At 34.3% G+C, this 20,895-nt stretch overlaps 1 protein-coding gene across 21 annotated transcripts in view; it reads left to right on the top strand.

The window, feature by feature from the left end:
• LOC111056280 (potassium voltage-gated channel protein Shab) overlaps nt 1-20,895 on the top strand; it is a 127,648-nt gene that overhangs the window by 68,934 nt on the left and 37,819 nt on the right. For 12 of the 21 annotated variants that reach the window (XM_039428788.1, XM_039428782.1, XM_039428787.1 and 9 more), the window contains 2 exons: nt 1,530-1,853; nt 4,752-5,201. In XM_039428788.1, the coding sequence (XP_039284722.1) occupies nt 1,596-1,853; nt 4,752-5,201 (708 nt within the window). In that variant the 5' untranslated portion in view covers nt 1,530-1,595. The remainder of the gene's footprint in view (nt 1-1,529; nt 1,854-4,751; nt 5,202-20,895) is intronic. The other 9 variants (XM_039428785.1, XM_039428789.1, XM_039428783.1 and 6 more) reach the window with 1 other exon arrangement.

The following is a 20,895-nucleotide window of genomic DNA, read 5'->3' as shown; positions in this document are numbered from 1 at the left end:
TCAAATTAAACTGGAAGTTTATTAATTGTACTGACTCATAGCTGATAATATACAATGCTCTGCAACATTTATTACATTTTATTGAAGTTTCATTCCACTAATTAAAAATTCTCTCGACCACCAATTAAGTTTTTCTCTTCATTTTGTGTCTCTTTCCATGAATAGAGAGTATCAAAGATCAACTTCAATGATCAGGTTTTGGGTTTATTGAATTTGTTACGGTACCTATTTCTTCCTTGGTCACACAACATCAACATTCTAACTTTTCTTTTTTTTCTTTTTCTACTTGTTCCTCTTCTCTTTTCCTCATTTCAGTTTGTATTCATCTCTGCCTGTTCCATTAATCAACTTCTTGAACTCTCCCGGTTTCTCTGCCTTGAACTCTAACTACAAAACTAACTAAAATAACTACTAAAATATTGTGTATAGGGCTAACATACCAGGACCGTACCTTCTAAATTTTTTCTACTCCAGTTAAGGTGGATTCACACATATCAGTATCAGTGAATGTTTACTTTGAGGATACTGTGACAATATTATCTACATAAGTTTTCAATTGGACTGTTGACCATATTAAAATGTCTTGATCGAAACCGGCTATGAGATTTGTTAGATTTTTAACCATTTTTCATTCCATAATTACAGTGGAACATCGGTTATTTGAATGACCGGTTATCCGGAACAATATTTTAATAAATACGAGATTTGAGTTACTGTAAGTCATTGAATTATCCAACATGTGTATATTTGAACTAGAAAGTGAATCAAACTTATCTATGAATGAACTTACCTATTCTGTATTTCAAGCGGTTAATTGGACCGCCGCAATCGAAATGCAGTACAATATTTCAATAAATAAGAGATTTGAGATACTTTAAGGCGGGATGCACACCGGAGAAACGCATTTCGTAAAGCCCTCTTTTATGAAACTTGTTTCATGCAATCCGTTTCACTCGCGCATGCATACAAAACAACGTTCCCTGCTTAATCTTATCAGTCGATTGCGAGCAACTTTCGTTTCATGTTTCCTGAAACTTTTTTCACGAAACGCGTTTCTCCGGTGTGCATCCCGCCTAAGAATTATCCAACATGGTGTGTTACATACAGCACGTACTAGTAAGCACCAGACTGTAAAATTTTGACTACGTCTACACTTAATGGTTAGAGTAAAATCCAGATTATCAGTTATCCGAACAATGTAATGCATCAATTAGTCCGGATAATCGGTGCTCTACTGTATAAATTTTTGAGGTTATGATAGCTTGATACCTCGAGTAAACCCACTACCTCTGTAAACAGTGTTTACGGTGGTAGTGGTAAACCTGACTAATGTAAACCCAACTATACTGATAGGTAGGATTCAAGTTTTAGTTGTGTAGCTCAGTGTTTTTACTACCATTTATTTGGCCACTAGTGTACATAATTTTGTATCGTATTGTTTATTAGTTTTTAGTGAATGGATGGTTTATGTATGATTAAGTATGTTTGAGGTAGTAGAGTAGTAGTGTAGATGAGATGGTGTGTTGCAGCAGCAGCTGGTGTGTGTTGGCTGCGATGAGACGCCGGCGGAGGCAGTCGCAGGGGCGGCGGCCGTGATGACGGAGGCGGCGGCCGACAGCAGCAGCTATGTAGCGGCGGTCATGGGGGCGGCAGCGGAGAGCGGAGGCGGCGGCGGTCTAGAGCAGGCCATTTCCGCCGCCGCCGCCTCCGCCGCCAAAGAGGTCCGCTTTCCTTCGCCGCCGCCCCCGCTCCTGCGCGCCCACTCGCGCTCCATGTCCTCCCTGCCCCCGGAGCCCTTCATGATCATGCGCTCCAAGGCGCTCAACCGACGTGTCTGCATCAACGTCGGAGGCGTAAGTCACCTAAACATAGGGCCATATAATATTAAGCGTTTTCAGACGGCAAGGCAGGGAGCTGATTATCAGCTGATTCCTGAACGCCAACCCAATCAGCCAATCGGAGACCTTCCTGCCCTTTTTAGACGAGTCGGTCGGACAGGAATTTCTCCGATTGGGTAATTACAAGCTAATTCCCGAACGCTAACCCAATCAGCCAATGAGAGAGCTTCCAGTAATAGGGCCAACGCACACAAAGCGTTCATCCATGCGTTTTCAGACGAGCTGTCAGGGCAGGAAGCTTTTTGTTTGGCTAATTATCAGCTGATTCCTGAACTCCAGCCCAATCAGCCAATCGGAGAGCTTCCTGCCCTGGCGATTTGTCTGAAAACGCCTGAAAAAACTCCTAGAGTGACTTGGCTTGGCCCTAATACTGGAAGCTCTCCAATTAGCTGATTGTGTTGGCGTTCGGGAATCAGCTGATATTAAGCCAAGTGGAGTACTTCTTGCCCTGACGACTCGTGTGCCCTCGCCCTACCTTCGGCTTTTCTTGAACAGGGATAGTACTATTGGTATAATTAAGAACAGTATATTACCTAACAAGTAATGCAATTCACAAGGTCTTATATCTCTTGTTTTCAAAGATGATTCGCTTGTATTTTGATTTCAGATATGAGTGGTGTAGGCTATAAGCCATCGTATTTGTTTTACAATTTAATTCTCATGATTTCAGCAAATTGCACAGCAATATCTAATTCAAGAATCAGGGTGAAACCATACAACGCTGATATTTGGTCGAATGCATAGGAGCTGAAGTCCCAGCTTATTTATTTTATTCAGATAAGAGTGTACATCAGTGAAAATGTCTACCCAGAGACGAATTGACTGCGAATATAATTTGTTTTCATTCATTTCAATCATGCGTAATATAAAACCGAGAGAGAAATAGATTTTTGTTGAACCTGTTGTCAGTGTCATGGTCTGTAAATTAATGAGTAATACAAACCTAAATAGTAGTGTACTGTAAATAATATCCCTATTAAAAAGAACTATTGTATTAAATCAATATGTATGATCATTTTCCACTGTGATAAACATTTACTTATCCTTGGTATGGTTTTAGTTAGTTAGAAATTGCTGTTGGGTAGACAGGTTGACCTGAATAGGAATGAATTAATAATATGTCTTGTTTGAAAAATTTTTCCAACTACTTTTTAAAATATATTTCATTCATATATATAAACCTTAGCCTTAAACTTATTCTTATTCTTCCAGTGGTTTCAGTGTACTAGTAGGTAGAAAATTGTGAAAGTAGAAAGTATGAGAAGACCTTTTTTTGAAAATCTGGAAGTTAGTTGCATGAGATTAGTCTAGATCGATGTCACAGATAAAGTTGTCTTAAGTAGACTAGTTGGAGGAAACCCTTGAACTTTCTCTGCAAGTAACTCCGATACTTTTTCAACACGATTGATAAACTTGAATTTGTACAGGCATATTAGAATTCAAGATATGAAATGGAATAGAAAAACATAGACTTTGTATTTAAGGTAATTTCATTTATTATTATTTATAATTATATAGAATTCAATATCTTCCTACAAAGGCCTCTTTAGAGAGCTTTCATTCTAGTATCTAATGAATTTCTGTTGCAGCTTACTTTCATTCCCCATGTTCTGTTTTTCTTTTGACCTGTTATTTACCTTTGATTACCAAACCAAGGAGGGATTGTTGACGGTTGTTAACAAAGTGGCACCCAAAAATAATCGAGTTAAAGGTTCGTCATGATCAGCATTCAATCTATAAAGCCATATGGAATCATTCATGAAGATTATTGTCTGAGTATAACTTCTCACGACTCTAGTATAGAGTACTTATACGATTATCAACGACTCTAGTTATGGAGTACTTATACAAATCAGATCAAGAATGAATAATACATTTTCAATTGAATTATTTCCGTGAAGATATGATTCCGTTTTTACTATCGAGGCGGACGACTGAGAAATAATACCTATCTTTCACGCATTGTCAAAATGAAAATCAGTGAACACTTCCATAAAAGTCAACGGTATTCTATCACAGTTGTACAAGAATATTATTTTTCGCTCGTCTCATGAACGGAGACGTACCAGTAGTTTGAGGCCATAGTTAGCAAATAACATTTGCAAATTACGTAATTTTAAGCAAGAATCCATGAAGTCTACCACTTTTTGATAGGCTTGTAAAAATAACTTCCATGCTCATATGCACCACATCAATTTTAAGAGAGATTGATCAGCTATTTGTTTAAACCCGGAATACAACACATTATTATGAATGCAACCAGAGATAGATCATTTTATTGCAATGGCTTTCGAGTTTTTTAGGAGCAATACATTCGTCAAAATAATACATTTCATACATTATTGCGTAAGTTATATTTACTCTACGGTATTATACTCTGGTGAAGGGCCATATTCACCATCCAAGTTTAACGCTAAACCACGTTTTCTTGTGAATATGACTGCATTCCTTATCATAGTGTGTTTTATTCGCGGTTTAAACGAAAAGCTGACATTTCTCCGTTTAACGAAGGTTTTTCTTCAAATTTCTTATAAATATTTATTGCAAAATATTTCCAATTTTCCATGTTCTGCTCTTCTATTGATTTGTTATTTGCCTTTGAATACTAAATCCAGCAAAGGATGGTTGAGGGCTCTCCGTTTAACGGAGAAATGTCAGCTGTTCGTTTAAACCGAGCATCTGCGTACGGGCCTAAAATAGTTTTAAATCTTCTGGTGAACCTAGATTATCATCAAATGCAGATGGTGCATATGGACCTCAGTATACTCTCCAGAATACAGTTGAATTTAGTGTGGTCTGTATGGATACTGGACATCAGAATACAGTTGAATTTAGTGTGGTCTGTGATTGTAGGTGAAGCACGAGGTGCTGTGGAGGACACTGGAGCGACTCCCGCACACACGCCTGGGTCGACTGCGCGACTGCAACACACACGAGGCCATCACAGAGTTGTGCGACGACTACTCCCTAATCGACAACGAGTACTTCTTCGACCGCCACCCCAAGTCGTTCAGCTCCATCCTCAACTTCTACCGAACCGGCAAACTGCATCTGGTCGACGAGATGTGTGTGCTAGCCTTCAGCGACGACCTCGAATACTGGGGAGTCGACGAATTGTACCTGGAGTCCTGTTGTCAGCACAAGTACCACCAGCGGAAAGAGCACGTGCATGAGGAGATGCGCAAGGAGGCAGAATCGCTGCGTCAGCGAGATGAGGAGGAGTTTGGTGACGGCAAGTGCGCGCACTATCAGCAGTTCCTGTGGGACCTTCTCGAGAAGCCCACCACCTCCATTGCCGCCCGGGTCAGTAACTCGTCACTCCTACTCCCTCTCCTTCCCTCCTCCATCCAAATCCCTGGTACAAAGCAACAGAGTATGATGCGTCGACACCACTCAAGTATTAGAGTCGTAGCTGCTAGATTAGACTCAAAATCAAATCAAATCGACTATGATTTCCATTATTGAAAACGTAGTTACTGATTTCTACTTGAAACAAAATGAATATTACGAGTAGGATTTTGTTTTTTTACAAGAACGATTGACTCAATAAATCTTTCACACCCTTTTCTATAGTAAATGTCAGCTGAGTATGATGCGTTCAGACACTAGTCCACCCGAGTTTCAGGGATATTAAGTACGTGATTTCTGAGTTCTTTTCAAAACATAAGTAATTGATACTAAACATGTATTATAATGTTTGTTGAATTATTCTCAAAACAGTGAGATTCGTTGGCAGATTCTCTGAAAAGATGAACCCTGTTCAGAGATAGCAAGTAGATTACTGAATGACTTCCATCTCATCGAAGGAATAAGGTAGTTCAATCACCAATTCCACATTCCCTTCCAGTACAAAATAGCAAAGTCAGTATATTTTCATAAACGCTATGAAAATTCAAATAAACTTCAGAATTATTCAAAAGTATTGCGTCATTTTTGAATATTGTTAATACTTTCAAAGTACGTAAAACCACAAAGTCTTTAGTTTGAGTAATCGAGCTGTTCCTTTGTCTCTGGGTGCAAAAATGAGAATAGAAGTCCCTTTTCAACTCGCATCGTATCCCTAAAAACCGTACTCAACAATCTATATCGTTACATTTTGCAGCATCAATATAAGCTATAAAACTATATTCTCATACCCTCTATACCTTCCCAAACACCAAACTATTTCCAAATCAATCGATGACTGGTTAACTCCAGTTGCATGAAGTAATTAGTGAAAACCTTGGAGACCATCTTAGCTTAGAGTCAGTCATCCATGTACTGCTTGAGCTCAATAAGATCTTGGAACTGTTTTATATTGGGCTGCACACTTTTCAATAGATTAAAATAGATGGAGTAAAATAGATTGATTCGATTTTGTATTCAAAAGTTAAAAGCTAAATCTAGCTAAAAGCTAAAGGGATTAATATAAATGTGAATTGTATTTATTGAGATTGTTTATTGAAACAAAATAATTTGAAATTGGATAATGCGATATCATATTCACAAAAGCTCTTGAGAGATATTATTCTTTCTTACACTATTCTTTGGTGAATGGGGTTTGAAATTATTTGAAACTTTTTCTGTAAGATCAGTAATCACAAGAAAGGTGAAAAATGTTTCTATTTAGAGCCCAGTCATTTTCACGATTTTTTTACTATCGTAAACAACTCTAGCCTATACCGTAACCACTCTTCCATAGGAGAATAATTGATTCTGAAGTAACTATTCTAATAATAAAACACTAGAATATTGTCTAAAAAGTTACAAACATGTGTCAACACTTTTGGTGGCATATTCAGTGTACGAATAATTCAAATCTTAAAATTGAGGGTGCAAAATAAGAATTGTAATTACTATTTTTAGTGAATTCACCTACATCAGTCAATAATTCCAACTAATAGTATTCTAGGCATGGAGCTGGGTGGTGTTATTTTGTTGATTATGTAGAGTTATGAGTTGGGTGCTTACCCTGCGTAGGATGTGACCCTGAGAATTGGGTCACTTTGTCGGGCAGTCGGGAGGTTGCCAATAGGGGCAGATAACACAAGGCACTCCCCACTCTCAGTGCTCCATAGTAGCTAAGAGAAAGGAGACAACGGGCAAGCAGGCACGAGCATGTGCCATTTGGCAAGAGTCTTGCTAAGACTTGGTACGGTACACCCCCATGACTAATAGCCCTTGCCAGCAAATCGAATTTTCCCTGCATGTATTTCCACTACTGACATTAATACCGTCTTAACTTACAGGACCGTATGGTAATCATTGGAGTCTCCCAGTGAAATTTATAGCGGGACTCAAAAGTTTAAACATAGCAAGATGTCATAATATATAGAACAGGAGGTGGTCGAAGTGATAAGCTTTCTCTTGCAAATACATTCATAAACAATAGATTTAATTCTTATCAAACAATGGTTTGAACTTGATCGTTATCTTTTCCATAGCCATCTAAATTCTCATTTCCTCATGAGAAATATGTTCAATGAATTATTATCCTAAAGGTTCTAAATACCTCTCAAACCTGAAAATATGTTTTGTGATAACTTCCCAAATTCAACTTGTCATTTATTCGATTAACTTCAGTTCAATTTGGTACTAATGCTATGGAGAGAGTCTTCATTAACTCCACGTCTTCTCTAAACTTTCAAACTATAAACTCTGAGCTCTATACTCTAAACTAATAAAATGTTGTAAAAAGAGTCCTAATTGACTTTATTTCTACTGTAGATTCCTAAATTCTATTCTATTCTATTCCTATTCTAAACTTCTAATTAATTTTGGTACAGAAAACGTTATAAAAATATTCTTTATTAATTTCACTTCTAATCTAAACTTCCAAACTATAAACACTAAACTTTAAATTCTAAACTTCTATTCTGAACATCTGAAAACCAATGTAATTTGGTACAAAAAATGTAAAAAAGTCTTAATTAACTTTATTTCTACTCTAGATTCCTAAACTCTGAACTCTGAACTCTAAACTCAAAACTTTTACTCCACTGTAAACTTCTAAACTCAAATTCAATTACAGTATGTGGTAGACTAGAAAAAATTGTAAAAAGAATTCGAGAAATCAATGTTGAAACTGTAGGCTCTTCTCGCATAACTTGGGAAGTTAGTAGACAGCCATGTTATAAGTGAAGTATGTAGTGGATGTTACGAGTCATAGGCCTGTTATCAAGTCTGGGTATGAAGATGTTACGTCGAGACATAGGCCTGTTATCAAGTCTATGAAAATTCATCAAGAGTATGGAAATTGAGAAGGGTGATATTGCGAAAATATTTGTCGTGGGTTACAAACAAGAGGGATTGTTGTTCGTTACTCGAAAAGGGAGAAGGAAGAGCCTGTTGTTGTTGCTCTGAGGAGTGATTGGCCCCTTGGTGGTTTGTTAAGTAAGACCTTCACTCTGACCAGCATCTTTTTCTTCTGGTTGAGTGTGACGTCAGCTCGATTTTCCGTTCGACAAGCATTTTCCTCCCTTCTTCTTTCAAACCCTTTTCACTCGAGATTGACCACTAACCCCCTCCCTCTCTCTCCTCGCAACTCACTCCTATCCGGCGCCATATGCCTCTTCTCTCACCCTGCATTGTAACATTTTTCACTTCTCATCACGCCAAAATACACACTCCGCCGACTTCCGATTATACCGACTCTCTTTCCGACTGAGGTATTGCTTCTATGGCAACGCTGTAGTAATAAGACAGGATTGCTGCCCTTCTAGGCTTTCGTTATCATGCCGACTGACTATACACCCCTTTTATATATTTTTCAACTTCGAATGACAATCTTATTAGAATTTGAAAAAGGAGTAGAACGTATTTCCATATTATTCCTAGATTAATTAACACCGGGATATAATGCAGGAGAAGAATAATCATACAATCTTCTTCATTCGAAACTAATGGCCTTTAAAATGTAGTTAGACTATAATTTATGAAATTCTCATCACCTTTCACATTCTTACCGAGGTATTATATAATTTTTATACAAATATCTTCTTCGTTCCTCAGCTAAACCTCTCGTTCTTACCTAAACCTCTATGAACTGTGTAGAAATCGTACAGTAATACATTCAACACTGATATTCTCTTGAAAGCTGAAATATTGAAATAGTACTCTCTCAAATCAAAAGCATTGTCTTACTTAAACCCTTGTTGGGTTGTCTATACTCAAACCGTCCATCATGAAACTATGTTCTTCATCTACTGACAGTATATTTGAATAGGAAGAACATAGCCAGTCACTTAAGAGGGTACTGGGGTGTTATTCTTATTACTGATGGTCAAAAAATAAATTCATTTCAATTCTTGAAATTCTAATTTATTTTACTAACTCTTTAACTCTATTATTGAATACTACACCAATACAAAGGCTTTGTAGCCTTTAATTCTTTCTGAATTGTTATCAGGCCGGGCCAGGGTTCGGTTTCGTGATTCACTTGAATCACTCATTTTTCAATTTTCATCCCAGCTGTTTTCTTGCCTGGCAAGTGTCACAGTCGAATCGTCCGGAAAATTGAAGGGAATTTTGTTGCTTCACGTCGTCATTCACTGTTCCAAATCACGCAATCTACAAATAAAAATGAGCATGAAACGCTCCGGTTATTGCTCAGCTTTCAAAACATCGATTCTCAATTTCATCGGTGTGTCACGGTTTGGTGACATTTCAGCTTTGTTGAATGACAGAACAATAAGAAGGCATTCTAATGGAGTCAAGGCTGAACCGATATGTAGTGAATGGTTTGAGACTCCACTGATGGTTCGACAAGTCCATGAGAGAGAAATTGAACCCAGGTTGGATGATCCAATAAAATTGAGGAAAATAATTGAAGCAATCTTACAAACTATAAAATTATCTTAAATTTCTGAGGGATACTGGAATGGGATAGGTATAGTAGGTTCATGAATGACAAACTTCCAAAATGACAGAGAAAGATTGAATTTCTTATGACAGGAAATAATCCTAGGTAAACAGGAAAAAATTGATTAAGCCAGAAAGTAGCATCGAGGCGAAAAATCGAATTCACCTATCAGTATCATGTATTAAGGGGAATCGTAATCAGGGGAAGAATGAGAGAAAATGATGAAAATTAATGGAATTATAACTGGGATATGAAATATGGAGATGATACCAAACTTCAATGTAAGCTGTAATCGAGGAAATAATAAGTAGATCAAAGAAAGAAACAATAATTTGACAATTTTATTGCCATCTGTAGAAAGGGATAAAGGCAAGAACAGTCTACTGTAGCTAAGATACTAAGATACTATGTGGCTAACGACTAAGATAGATAGGCTTAAAGAACGAAAATATATAAATTTTATATTAAATTTCATAAAACAATTTGAAAAAGATAGCCAATTCAATAGATAGCAGTTTAGAATCGATCAACAATCTCATTCATTCCATGCAAATCAAAAAATTATCTCTTGCGCTTTATCTGTACACAATGCATGATAACCTTCTCTTGGGTAGTGTCAAAATTATTGTCACAGTACTTTTAACGTAATATGCTCAGTGGAGTTGAATTCATCGTTCTTTATCTGACATTAAAAAGGGATATTGATTCAACATTCAATTATCAGGAATGGAGACACTTTACTGGTTATAATGTTACTGAAAAGATTATCGCCCTCATAAAGCCGAGATATTCGTTGTATAAAGTGTTTGATGAGGTGACACTTGTTGCGAATGTCTGTGTTGGTGTGTTGGTGTGTGTTTGTGTGTGAGCCTTCACTCCAACTAGAGACAAGTTTGTGTCCCAGTGTGGCCAACGAAAACACACACCATTAAACCCATCCCACCCAGAATGCAGCCTTCCTCTAATTAGAGCTCAACAATACAGGTTAAACCTCAGTAGAAATGTACATGGGCTGACAGAGCTGTGTCATGCCTGTTACCAATGTGTATTCTCGGGACAATTGCCATATCACCAATGAACGTTAGATTCGAGTTCATGTTTACCCAGCAGTTGCCTGTTACAAACTTTAATCACCTCATACCATAAGCAACCGAAAATCAAAGCCAGTTTGTAGACTCAGGGGATAAATACTTATCGGGATTAATGAACTCATTTGGATTTGTTCGCATATCAATTGTAATCATTGATTGACAGTGACTGAGAATATCATAGCCTTTGTAGGCTATAATAACAAACCTCTTGAATCTTTTTTGTTATGTAGATCAGTCTCAAGAACCCCCCATTTGATAGAAATTTGTATAATTATTTTTACTTCATACTTCTCTTACAAGGCTGAAGTTTAATATTTATTTATTGGATAGAGTAAACAATACAGTAGTCGGAAAAGAAAAAACAGGCTATTGCCCAAAACTTCTTCAATTTCATAATTTTGTCTTAAATCGTCCAAATACTATTTAGGTTATGTCCATTCCAATTTATACACTAAAACACACAAATACACAAATCAACAAAAACACATGTATGTAAATATACTAATCAGAATAAAACAGACAATTTTAAATTTAGATAGATTAATAATAAAACTTCCGTAAAAACATAAAACAAACTTCAAATTCACAAAATAATTCTATGAAAACACATAAATTTTGAGCTCCAAAATATCAAGTTCCACTGCATAAAATCATAATTTCTAAAATTTTAATGAATAAAATGTATTGTAAATCAATTATAGATTTCTTTGCTTAACATTCCTTCTAACTGCTACAAATCTCAGATATTAAAATATCGATTAAATCATGAACAAATTCTTTCCAATGTACAATATTCATTGCAGCTCCACTACAATCCTCAATTTGTTTACAAGACGTAATAACAATATGTACAGAGTGGAGTATTGAGTGATCAACACTTCACTGTGGAAACTCAACTTTGTGTCAACACTCAAAGCTTATTTCAACTTATTACAATGAATAATATCACAAACTAGAACATAATCATGTTGGATAAAAATCCATCCCTCTATAATATTGATAATTTCCGATGAGTATGCATGTAATTTCAGTCTCCTGAACAACTCATTATCTATTCGATCAATTCGTGAAATCCCAAGTTTCTTATGACCGGTTTCCAAGCTCGGTAATTTTCAAGACTATACAGCTGGAGTCAGAAAATTGGCTTTCCAAAACGGGGTGTTGTCGTAGTTTTTATGATAATCTTTTATTTTCTCATTATTTTATTGGAAACGTTTTTCCTTGAAGAAAAGAAGCCTTCCTAAATAATTCAAAATAGCTGAAACTTTACACTATTTTCTCTTTATTTTAATCTGTGTTTAATTTTCTAGTTTGTCGAAATTCAATTTTAACGTTTACGACTACGCCCCGTTTCGGAAAGCTAATTTTCTGGCTCCAGTTGTTAAAAGTCTAGAACTTGGCTGAATCCCGAGCTCGGAGACCGACTCTAAGTGATTCTTTGAATCCAGTAATTAGCTACCAATGAAATTTCCACAGTAAAACGACGGCCCCAGTTTTTTCTACCAATTCGCTAGCAATTTTAAGGATGCCAATATTGATTTCCACATTGTGAAACACAACAATGACTGTAATTTGGCAATGAGTCTTTTGTTTAGATGGTGGATAATGAGGTGGAGGTGATGAGGGTGAGATGATTATGAGAGGAGAGGAGAGGAGGAGGAGGAGGAGGAGGGGAGGAGGAGGAGGAGGAGGAGGAGGGATGGCTGGAAGTGAATCTGCAACGATGAGGGGAAGGAAATAAAAGACTAAACTACCTGATCGTGGGGCAACAAGTGTCCAAGCACTATTGGTCAACTCATCCTCCCAGCGACTGTCAGACTCACGTCTCTCTTGACCTCCTTTCTTAACAAGACACGATCTGCCCTTCATTTTCCAAGGTTTTTACTCGCATGTCAACTTCACTTGCAGTCTCTGGCTCCCAAAATACATGTGACAGTTTGCTGGAATCACATTTTTGACCCAACCTACTATAAATTGGATGGGTATACTACCTACATTCATGACTGAAACTATCAGTGCTGACATTTGATTCTCTTGTATTTGACAGGCCAACATACAAGTGCCTGTTTTGTGCTAACGACCAACGTATAAATCGTGTGTTTGACATTTCCCAATTTCCAGGGAATACTATGATGGAATTCTCCCGCCCCCATCTCATTCTACCCGATTTCAATTGAATTTATTTCTAGAGTCCATCAGATATATATATTATTTATTTATTTATTAGGTCAGCAAAAGCAAAAACAATACAACGACCGGAAAAGAAAAACAGGCTATTGCCCAAAACTTCTTCAATTTCCTAATTTAGTTCAAATTATATTCCCATTCTGTTCATTTCAATAACTTTTTCTCACTGGTTACCGTACCCGTTTTTATGTTACTTTTAGAAAAAATTCGGAATTTCCAAAAAAAATAACCTTCATAAATAATAATTATTTCCAACTGGCGTCTAGGCTACATACTCTGTGGAAGTACAAGTCAGGAAAATGCATAAAACTATTTCATTCAATTTGGTAATAATTTATAAACAGTTTAATTTCATTATCTATTTTATCGAGCTGTGATTCACATCCAATCTAATGGAGAGAGGGAGAAAGTTCCCTCTAATGGAGACAGGAGATAATGAGGTGCATAAAATGTCATAGTATATTTGAAATATTTTGATCATAGAATACGAATTATCATTAATTAGGTACTGAGATATTGCAATTATTCAAATGCTAATGAATTAATTATCATTATTATTAAACGGAAATCCAAATTAAATGCTGTAATTCACCCCGAAGACTTCTGCTACTGCAAATAGAGTTCAAATGCTACTGAATATCCATCTTGATGTTTACCCTGCTGTCAATATTTGCAGTAGCAGAAGCCTTCGGGGTGAATTACAGCATTTAATTTGGATTTTCGTTTAATAATAATAATTATAATTGATATTAACTAATATTACTATTGCAATAGAATGGATATTCTCCACCAGATTTTCATGATTCCTCCAAATTGATCATGAGCGCTTCCTGAGAGGAGTTTTTCTAATGTTTTTTTTAGAATTCGGATGCATCAATTTTTTTGTCTATTTGGTTCATTTCTATTACCAGATATCACCAGTTCCAAGATCTTATTATAGAGTTATAGAATGTGGATGTTTTACTTTATCCATTAGGCCTATACTAATAGATCTATGATGATTTAACTCTTCAACGTATCTCTGATAGCCTATCTCTGAAATTAAAACATCAGATAGCTTGAATAGAAAATATGAAAATGAATTTCAATTGGTTCAACACCAAATAATAATGAGACCTTCCACTCAGGCTAGAATTTTATGAAATTTCTTTATATTACTTACAACTTTTCATTAGAGTGCTCGACTATGAAACATTGAAAATATCCAGTTATGAAACTTTAAAAATTACAAAACTATACAGCACCTTTTCTCTTCATAATTTCCTATGTTTTGGGATTAGACTACGTGCCTAGTTTTACATTATTCACTATTTACAAGAACTACAGCAAAACATAATTATTGATATTTCAAACAAACGTAGAAATTCACAAATATAACTATATTTTGACATAAAATTTGTTCTTCCAGTAAGAGAATATTCGCTCTCATTAGAGTAGGAATTTGAAAGTAATTGTAACTCTCTCACACACTTCAATTTATTTGTACTATTATATTTTGTCTTTCCTCATCCTGCTCTCTATCCTTTTCATCTGTTTGTCTTTTCTCCTGGAAAATTCTCCTTCGTGTTTTTCTCTCGTTTATGCGGAGAAGAATCAATCGACATTTCACACAAGTTTGTCATATTATGTTATCGCAATCGCATGTATCGTAATCTCATAATTTTGATCAACTATTTCACATTAATTGAAAACAATAATATATCAGTTACAGCCAGTAATATTCTAAAAATCAATCGGGTAAACCAATTTCATTTAGGAGTCAAACCTTTTTACGGCTACAAAAATCAATCAAATTTGATCAGCCAATTTGATGGTTTTGAAAAGTCAGTCCCATATTAATTTCAAAATTTTATATGAGTGGTGTACTGACACGTCAATATACATAAGATGAAATTAAAACATCAGATAGCTTGAATAGAAAATATAAAAATGAATTTCAATTCTTGACAAAGATAATTTTCTTAGTGTGACTCTTTATAAAATCTTCCTTTCAATCCTACACTTCATCGAATTTTCCAATCACCTAAGGGTTACTTGTGAGTACTATAGGAAAATATTTGGATTGTAAGGTCTACTGATCATTTTCTTGTAGACTCAAGTATTGAGAAACGCCCATGAATTTTCGATGATTTTATATCGTACTTAGTGGCCAATAGAGATAATAAGCCTACTTGAAAAGTAACACAAAAGTGAAATATGTGTGTATTTCTTCACTAGAAATCTAGTGAAGAAATTTCTAGAAATTCTAGAATCCTATAATTTTTTAACTAGAATTTCCTGCAGCCATTAATTCCCAAATAACAAGAATAAAACTCCCATTCAATTGATAAATTCTGTTCAATGTTTATGTATTTGATTAAGTGGGAAATATTGCATGTGACAAGCTAGCTTGAAGCTTTGCTCTCAGCCTATGCGTTTCTCTCTCACTAAGTGTGTGTGTGCTAATGGTATGACCCTCTTCTTCTGCTGACATCATTGTTTCTTCATCCTGAGAATATTGTAACTAACTCTATGGAATTTCCACGGAGTCTTTCAGCACATTCATTTTTCAACTTTGTTGGTTTAAAAGGTATACTCTGGTGACTCCCATATAATCATATAATGGCAGAGAGATAAATTTCATTCAAAAAATTCTATACCCCAATATTTTTAAAAATTCAAACAGACTGACTGACAAAAAATAATTCATACAAGATTTCTCAGTAATTCAGAGTATATTATTTTTCCATGAATCAAAAATATTATTTGTTGCCAGGATTCATCAAAAATGAATCGAGTTTCAAAATTGTTTAAGATTATTGATGGAATTTGGAATTCTACGCATAGTAGAACTAAAAAGGATAGAAACTGAAATCAATATATAATAGCCTAATATGATTTTTACTATCTAATTCAACAATGGTAATATATTTTATTATGAAATAACAGTTATTTCCATTCATTTCCCTTCAATTCATTGCTCTATAGTTCAAATCTTTCTTCTCTGCTTTCTAATTCCAATCCCTATTCATCATGTTGACTGTGCATGATTTTGATGTTGAAATGGAACCAATGATTGATGTAAATAAGATGTTTATGATATTTAAATTATGTTTGTTCGATAAGAATAATCAGAAGCTCCAACTCTTATGTCAATTTATTGTTAAAACTGTAATAAAAATATGAGGTAGATAGTTTATTTAGGCCTGTTCATGAAAGGTGAAATAAATAATAATGTTACCTACTATGATGTACATACAATTTCTCATATTTTTGTAGTGCTGGAGATGATGAATGACTGATTAAATTCAAAAAAATAATAATATTATTTTAGAAAACTATTTTTGATGAACGAGTGCTTTTTATTGTTTATCAACTGATCGAACTGTAATTTTCATTTATACTAAACATTATAATATCATAAAGTAGTTGAAGCTTTAGTTGTTTGAAGTATCAACATTCAATCACTGAATTAATTGATTAATTATTCATATTAAAGGTATGCTCTAAAGTTTAGAGTCTAAACTATTACGGTATAGTATTTTTCATCTATATTGAAGGAACCTTTTTTATATGAGTTGAATTTCATGGATTTAATTTCCTCACTGAATCATGAGGTTAAAATTACACTGTTAATTTGATTTGAATTTGAATTGAATTGATTCTAATCTTCTAAACAAATGTTTGACATTTGATTGATGATATTGGATATTATCAAATAAAAATTATCAATGAAATTCCTCTACCTATAGCTCTTAAATATACTAGACTGATAAATGGATCCTAATATAAAATCATTATTATTTATCAACATGATAACAGAAAACTCAATCAAGTATAGGAGCTTCTGAGTTAATATTATAATGGAATTGCAATTAATGTCTTGATGTTACCAAATTTGAAATGACAATAACAATTTTTATGTATATTATGATGCTTGCTTCTAACTGATTGTTAATGTTCTTTTTCGCTGTATGCTGTTATTCATGAAAATTGTTGTTGTTTGTCGCTGTGTTGTGTATTATGGCCTGTTGTAGATGATGATGATGCTCATCAGTGTCTTAATGATGGGTCTGGGAACTGGCCACGATCACGGTTCCGAGTCACGGTTACCCGAGCGCGGTGATCGTGACACAAACACTGCCAATCACTGCCCTGTCCAGTCTAAATTAGCAATTAACAATAACATAGTTGAGCCATTCTTTGCCCCGAAATTCTTTAAATAAAATAAATAATATTCATAAAATTATGAAATATTAGGTAGAAGAAGGCAGCCAACCAGATTTTCATAGAAAGTACTTACCGAATTTGAAAATCCTTTCAAAAACTAAGAGATCTTATTGGAATTTCAATAGAAAAAATGACTAATTTTTATCATGATCAGACTCCAAAACCAATCGAACAATTCTCCATTTATTAATGAATGTCATTCAAGATTTAATCATATTGTAACACATTTAGTTAGGCGAAAGTAGAAATTGATAAGATTAGGATAAATTAAAACCATTGATGATTTTCAAAGCTTAATAGGCTACCTTCGATGTGTTCAAACGTATCAAAAGCTATTCAAATATTATAAGTTCATGCTAGGCTATCCATGAAAAACAAAGGATGCATATTAATAGGCAATACATTTTTACAAAGTGTGATTGCAATTATTCAGATATACAAATATTCAGACTATAAATACCGTATTCCATGAAATTTTGATTTAATTTCAAAATATTATAATTACTTCGAATCAAAGTGAAATTGACTCCATATAGCAGCCTACTGTTGGGAAGTATTAATTGTGTCTAAGTAAAGAGGGAGCTATCAAAGGAATGTGTTTTTTAGTGAAATCTTCAAATCGCTCAATTGCATTTATTTGTATTTCAACAATCAATTGTCTATTATCTATCAATACTTTCAAACATTTGGACAGTTATTGCATTTTATAATAAGAAAATTTGTTTTTATTTCTCTTGAACATTCAAGATAATTTATTATGGTAATGTAGACACTAAGATGCCTATTGAAATGAACACTGTCCAAAATAGTATCATCTTCAACAGTTGATAAAGTAATTGTCTTCTAAAAATTTATATTGAATTAACAACAATAAATTATTCTATTAATTTTGATAAAAATTCAAGAAAGATTTAAATTTGATAAACAATCTCCAATGTGGGGAGAGGTAATAGATTTACTGATACATTATGTACAGTATTGTACCTCTTGATTTGAGAATACATTTGACCAACGAAGAAAATTATGAGATGAGAAAAGAACTGCTTTTCAATTCCAATTTTTTTGAAATTTGACCACTGATAAAATTTAACAGTTAATGTTTTCTGTAGTCTTTTAATGCAATCACTGGAATATAAGTTGAATGCTTCCACAATACTATAATAATCAGTCTATTGGTTAAATCAAATTAGAAATACTTTGCACTGCTATAATTTAATGAATAGCACAAATAGTATATGAGCTTGTAAACTAATCACAGTATTAAAAGATATGGAAGACCTGTTCGATTTTTTCAAATTATTTGTAAGAAGGAAGAAATTAGAGACAATCACACTAGACTATTTTATGCATAGATATGAAAAAAAATAGTTTATCAATATAGACATCTTCACCTAGCTGCTACAAAATGATCACATTCTATTCAAGATAAAATAATTAAGCCCATAGAAGTGCATGCATTTATGAAATTTAGATTTGTAGGAGAAATTTATCATAGCCTACAACAACGATCACATAATATTAGTTTCTATAATGAGTTCAATTTTCGAATAGGCAATAGTAGCTTGTAAATGAAAAATTGGGTTGATAAATCCATGACTTCAAAGTTGAATAAAGCATCAACTCTGATGAACAACAGAGGAACATAGAATAGATTTAAAATTTCCCCCAAACATGGAAAAAATATTGGAATAGACCAATGTTGAATCTTCAAAATATTCACACCTACCCTTCTTGAGTCAGGGTAATGAATGGCTCACAAAAGCTACTTTTTCTCTCTCCCTCCAGTCTACAACGGAAAATGTTCGTTTGTGCTTAAGAACCGTTTTCTTTTGGAGACTGGTCCCTTTCTTGCAGCATGAAGCATTATTTCTCATAGAATAAAGGCGAGCTCGAAACAAAAAAGTGCAAATGAACCATTGCAAAAGACTCAATAAACTATTATAATTTATCCGCAATCAAGTTTGTTCGTTGGGTAGTATTTCATCGGCTGCACTCCTCAATACGCGTTATAATTCTTCGTCGATGCGCGAGATTTCAGAAGAAAAATTGTTGAAATTAACAGATAGGCTATACGGTATTTCATAGCTACAGTTCTATTAGGTACTCTAAAAAACAAACAGAGACCTACATACATCACACAATCAATTACTACATTACCATTTAGACTCAAGTTTAATAAACAATAACGTACTTTTCACAAAACAATATCCAAATTCTCTCATTACCCCTACCACACTTCATGAATTTCTCGGGTTTCAATAGAGTAGAACATCATTCTCTTTTAATCAATCTAGTCACAAGATTAGATTACAACATTGATTTATTTGTACAGATAACTCAATTGCAATAGCTCATAATAATTACAGCATCGCGTCACTAATGTATCACAGACACATTACCGAGTCAACAATATTTTTCCTGACAAATTTCACAAACTCCCACAAGAAAATCATTGTTGATGTGCAAATAAAGATACAAGATCTCATTGCATCTTCATCAAATGAGCTTTAAGAACTTTAATCACAACAAACTAGATTGTGAGGCCATCATATATGCACAGATCGATGTATAAGTTGTTAATATCCATTTTAAAAGCTGTAAATTTTCGTGAAAATGCTACCTTTCTTCAGTGTTTCTTGCACAATCACACTCCAAAGAACTCATATTCCATATTCATATTTTGTCAATGATTGTTGTTTGGCTATATGTTCACGCTGTATATAACAATAATATGTGTCACTTTTTCGTTATCATTCCACATTTTATTATTTATTACTCTTCTCCTATTACTATCAGAAGCCTCTCTTCATCACAAATCTTTCAATTTCTGTTGTGATGGAACTGCAACCTCTTCTTGAACTTTCTCTTTCTGGCTTGCTATAGCTGTTGCACTGCAATATATATGATGTTCATGGATGTTTTTCTTGAACTAACTTATAACAAGGATACTAACAATAACACTGTTAAAAAATCTAATCGAGAATGGAAATCCATCAAGTAATGAGTAAAATAATTAATTACTTTTACAAGTTACAAGTGATCCAAACAGCAGTAAAAGTAAGATTGAGGACCTTTGGTATTTGGGCGAGTTCTGCTACTTATCAAATTCCCGTGAGTTACAAATAATAATTGTGGATGAATAGAGTTTACTACAACAATACACGAATGGCTAGAACTAGTCGATGAAGCAGGCCCAATGAATCATTTTTTGAAAAATATTCAACTTATTAAAACAAATTCAGATTTTTTTCCAATTCCAATCTAATCTCTGCAGTCTTTCATGAGCAAACCTCTTGTGAATGAGTAGCCTATAGATCAGAATTTATTCGCGAAACAAGTTTCTACTGTTATTTATTATTTCAAAAGTCAATCAAAAAAACTATATGATGAATAAATGTGGCACACATGCTGGGTAGCATAAATCATATTCACTCGCATTGTCAAAGATTAAAACATTTTCATGCATCACTATACATTATACTAGGAGATATTGATTAATTAGACTACTATTTGGAATAAATAACTAGAGAAAATAAGATTATCTTATGATAATTCATTTAAACATGTGAATGCATAATAATATCAGGTAGACAAAATACATAGCCTTCACTTAGCCAATCTGTTGATCTTGTCTGAGGTATCCACTCAAACAGGTTTCATTTTAAATTGT

This window comes from Nilaparvata lugens, chromosome 5 (assembly GCF_014356525.2).
Source record: "Nilaparvata lugens isolate BPH chromosome 5, ASM1435652v1, whole genome shotgun sequence".
NCBI lineage: Eukaryota > Metazoa > Arthropoda > Insecta > Hemiptera > Delphacidae > Nilaparvata > Nilaparvata lugens.
This window is presented reverse-complemented; position numbering and strand designations above follow the sequence as displayed.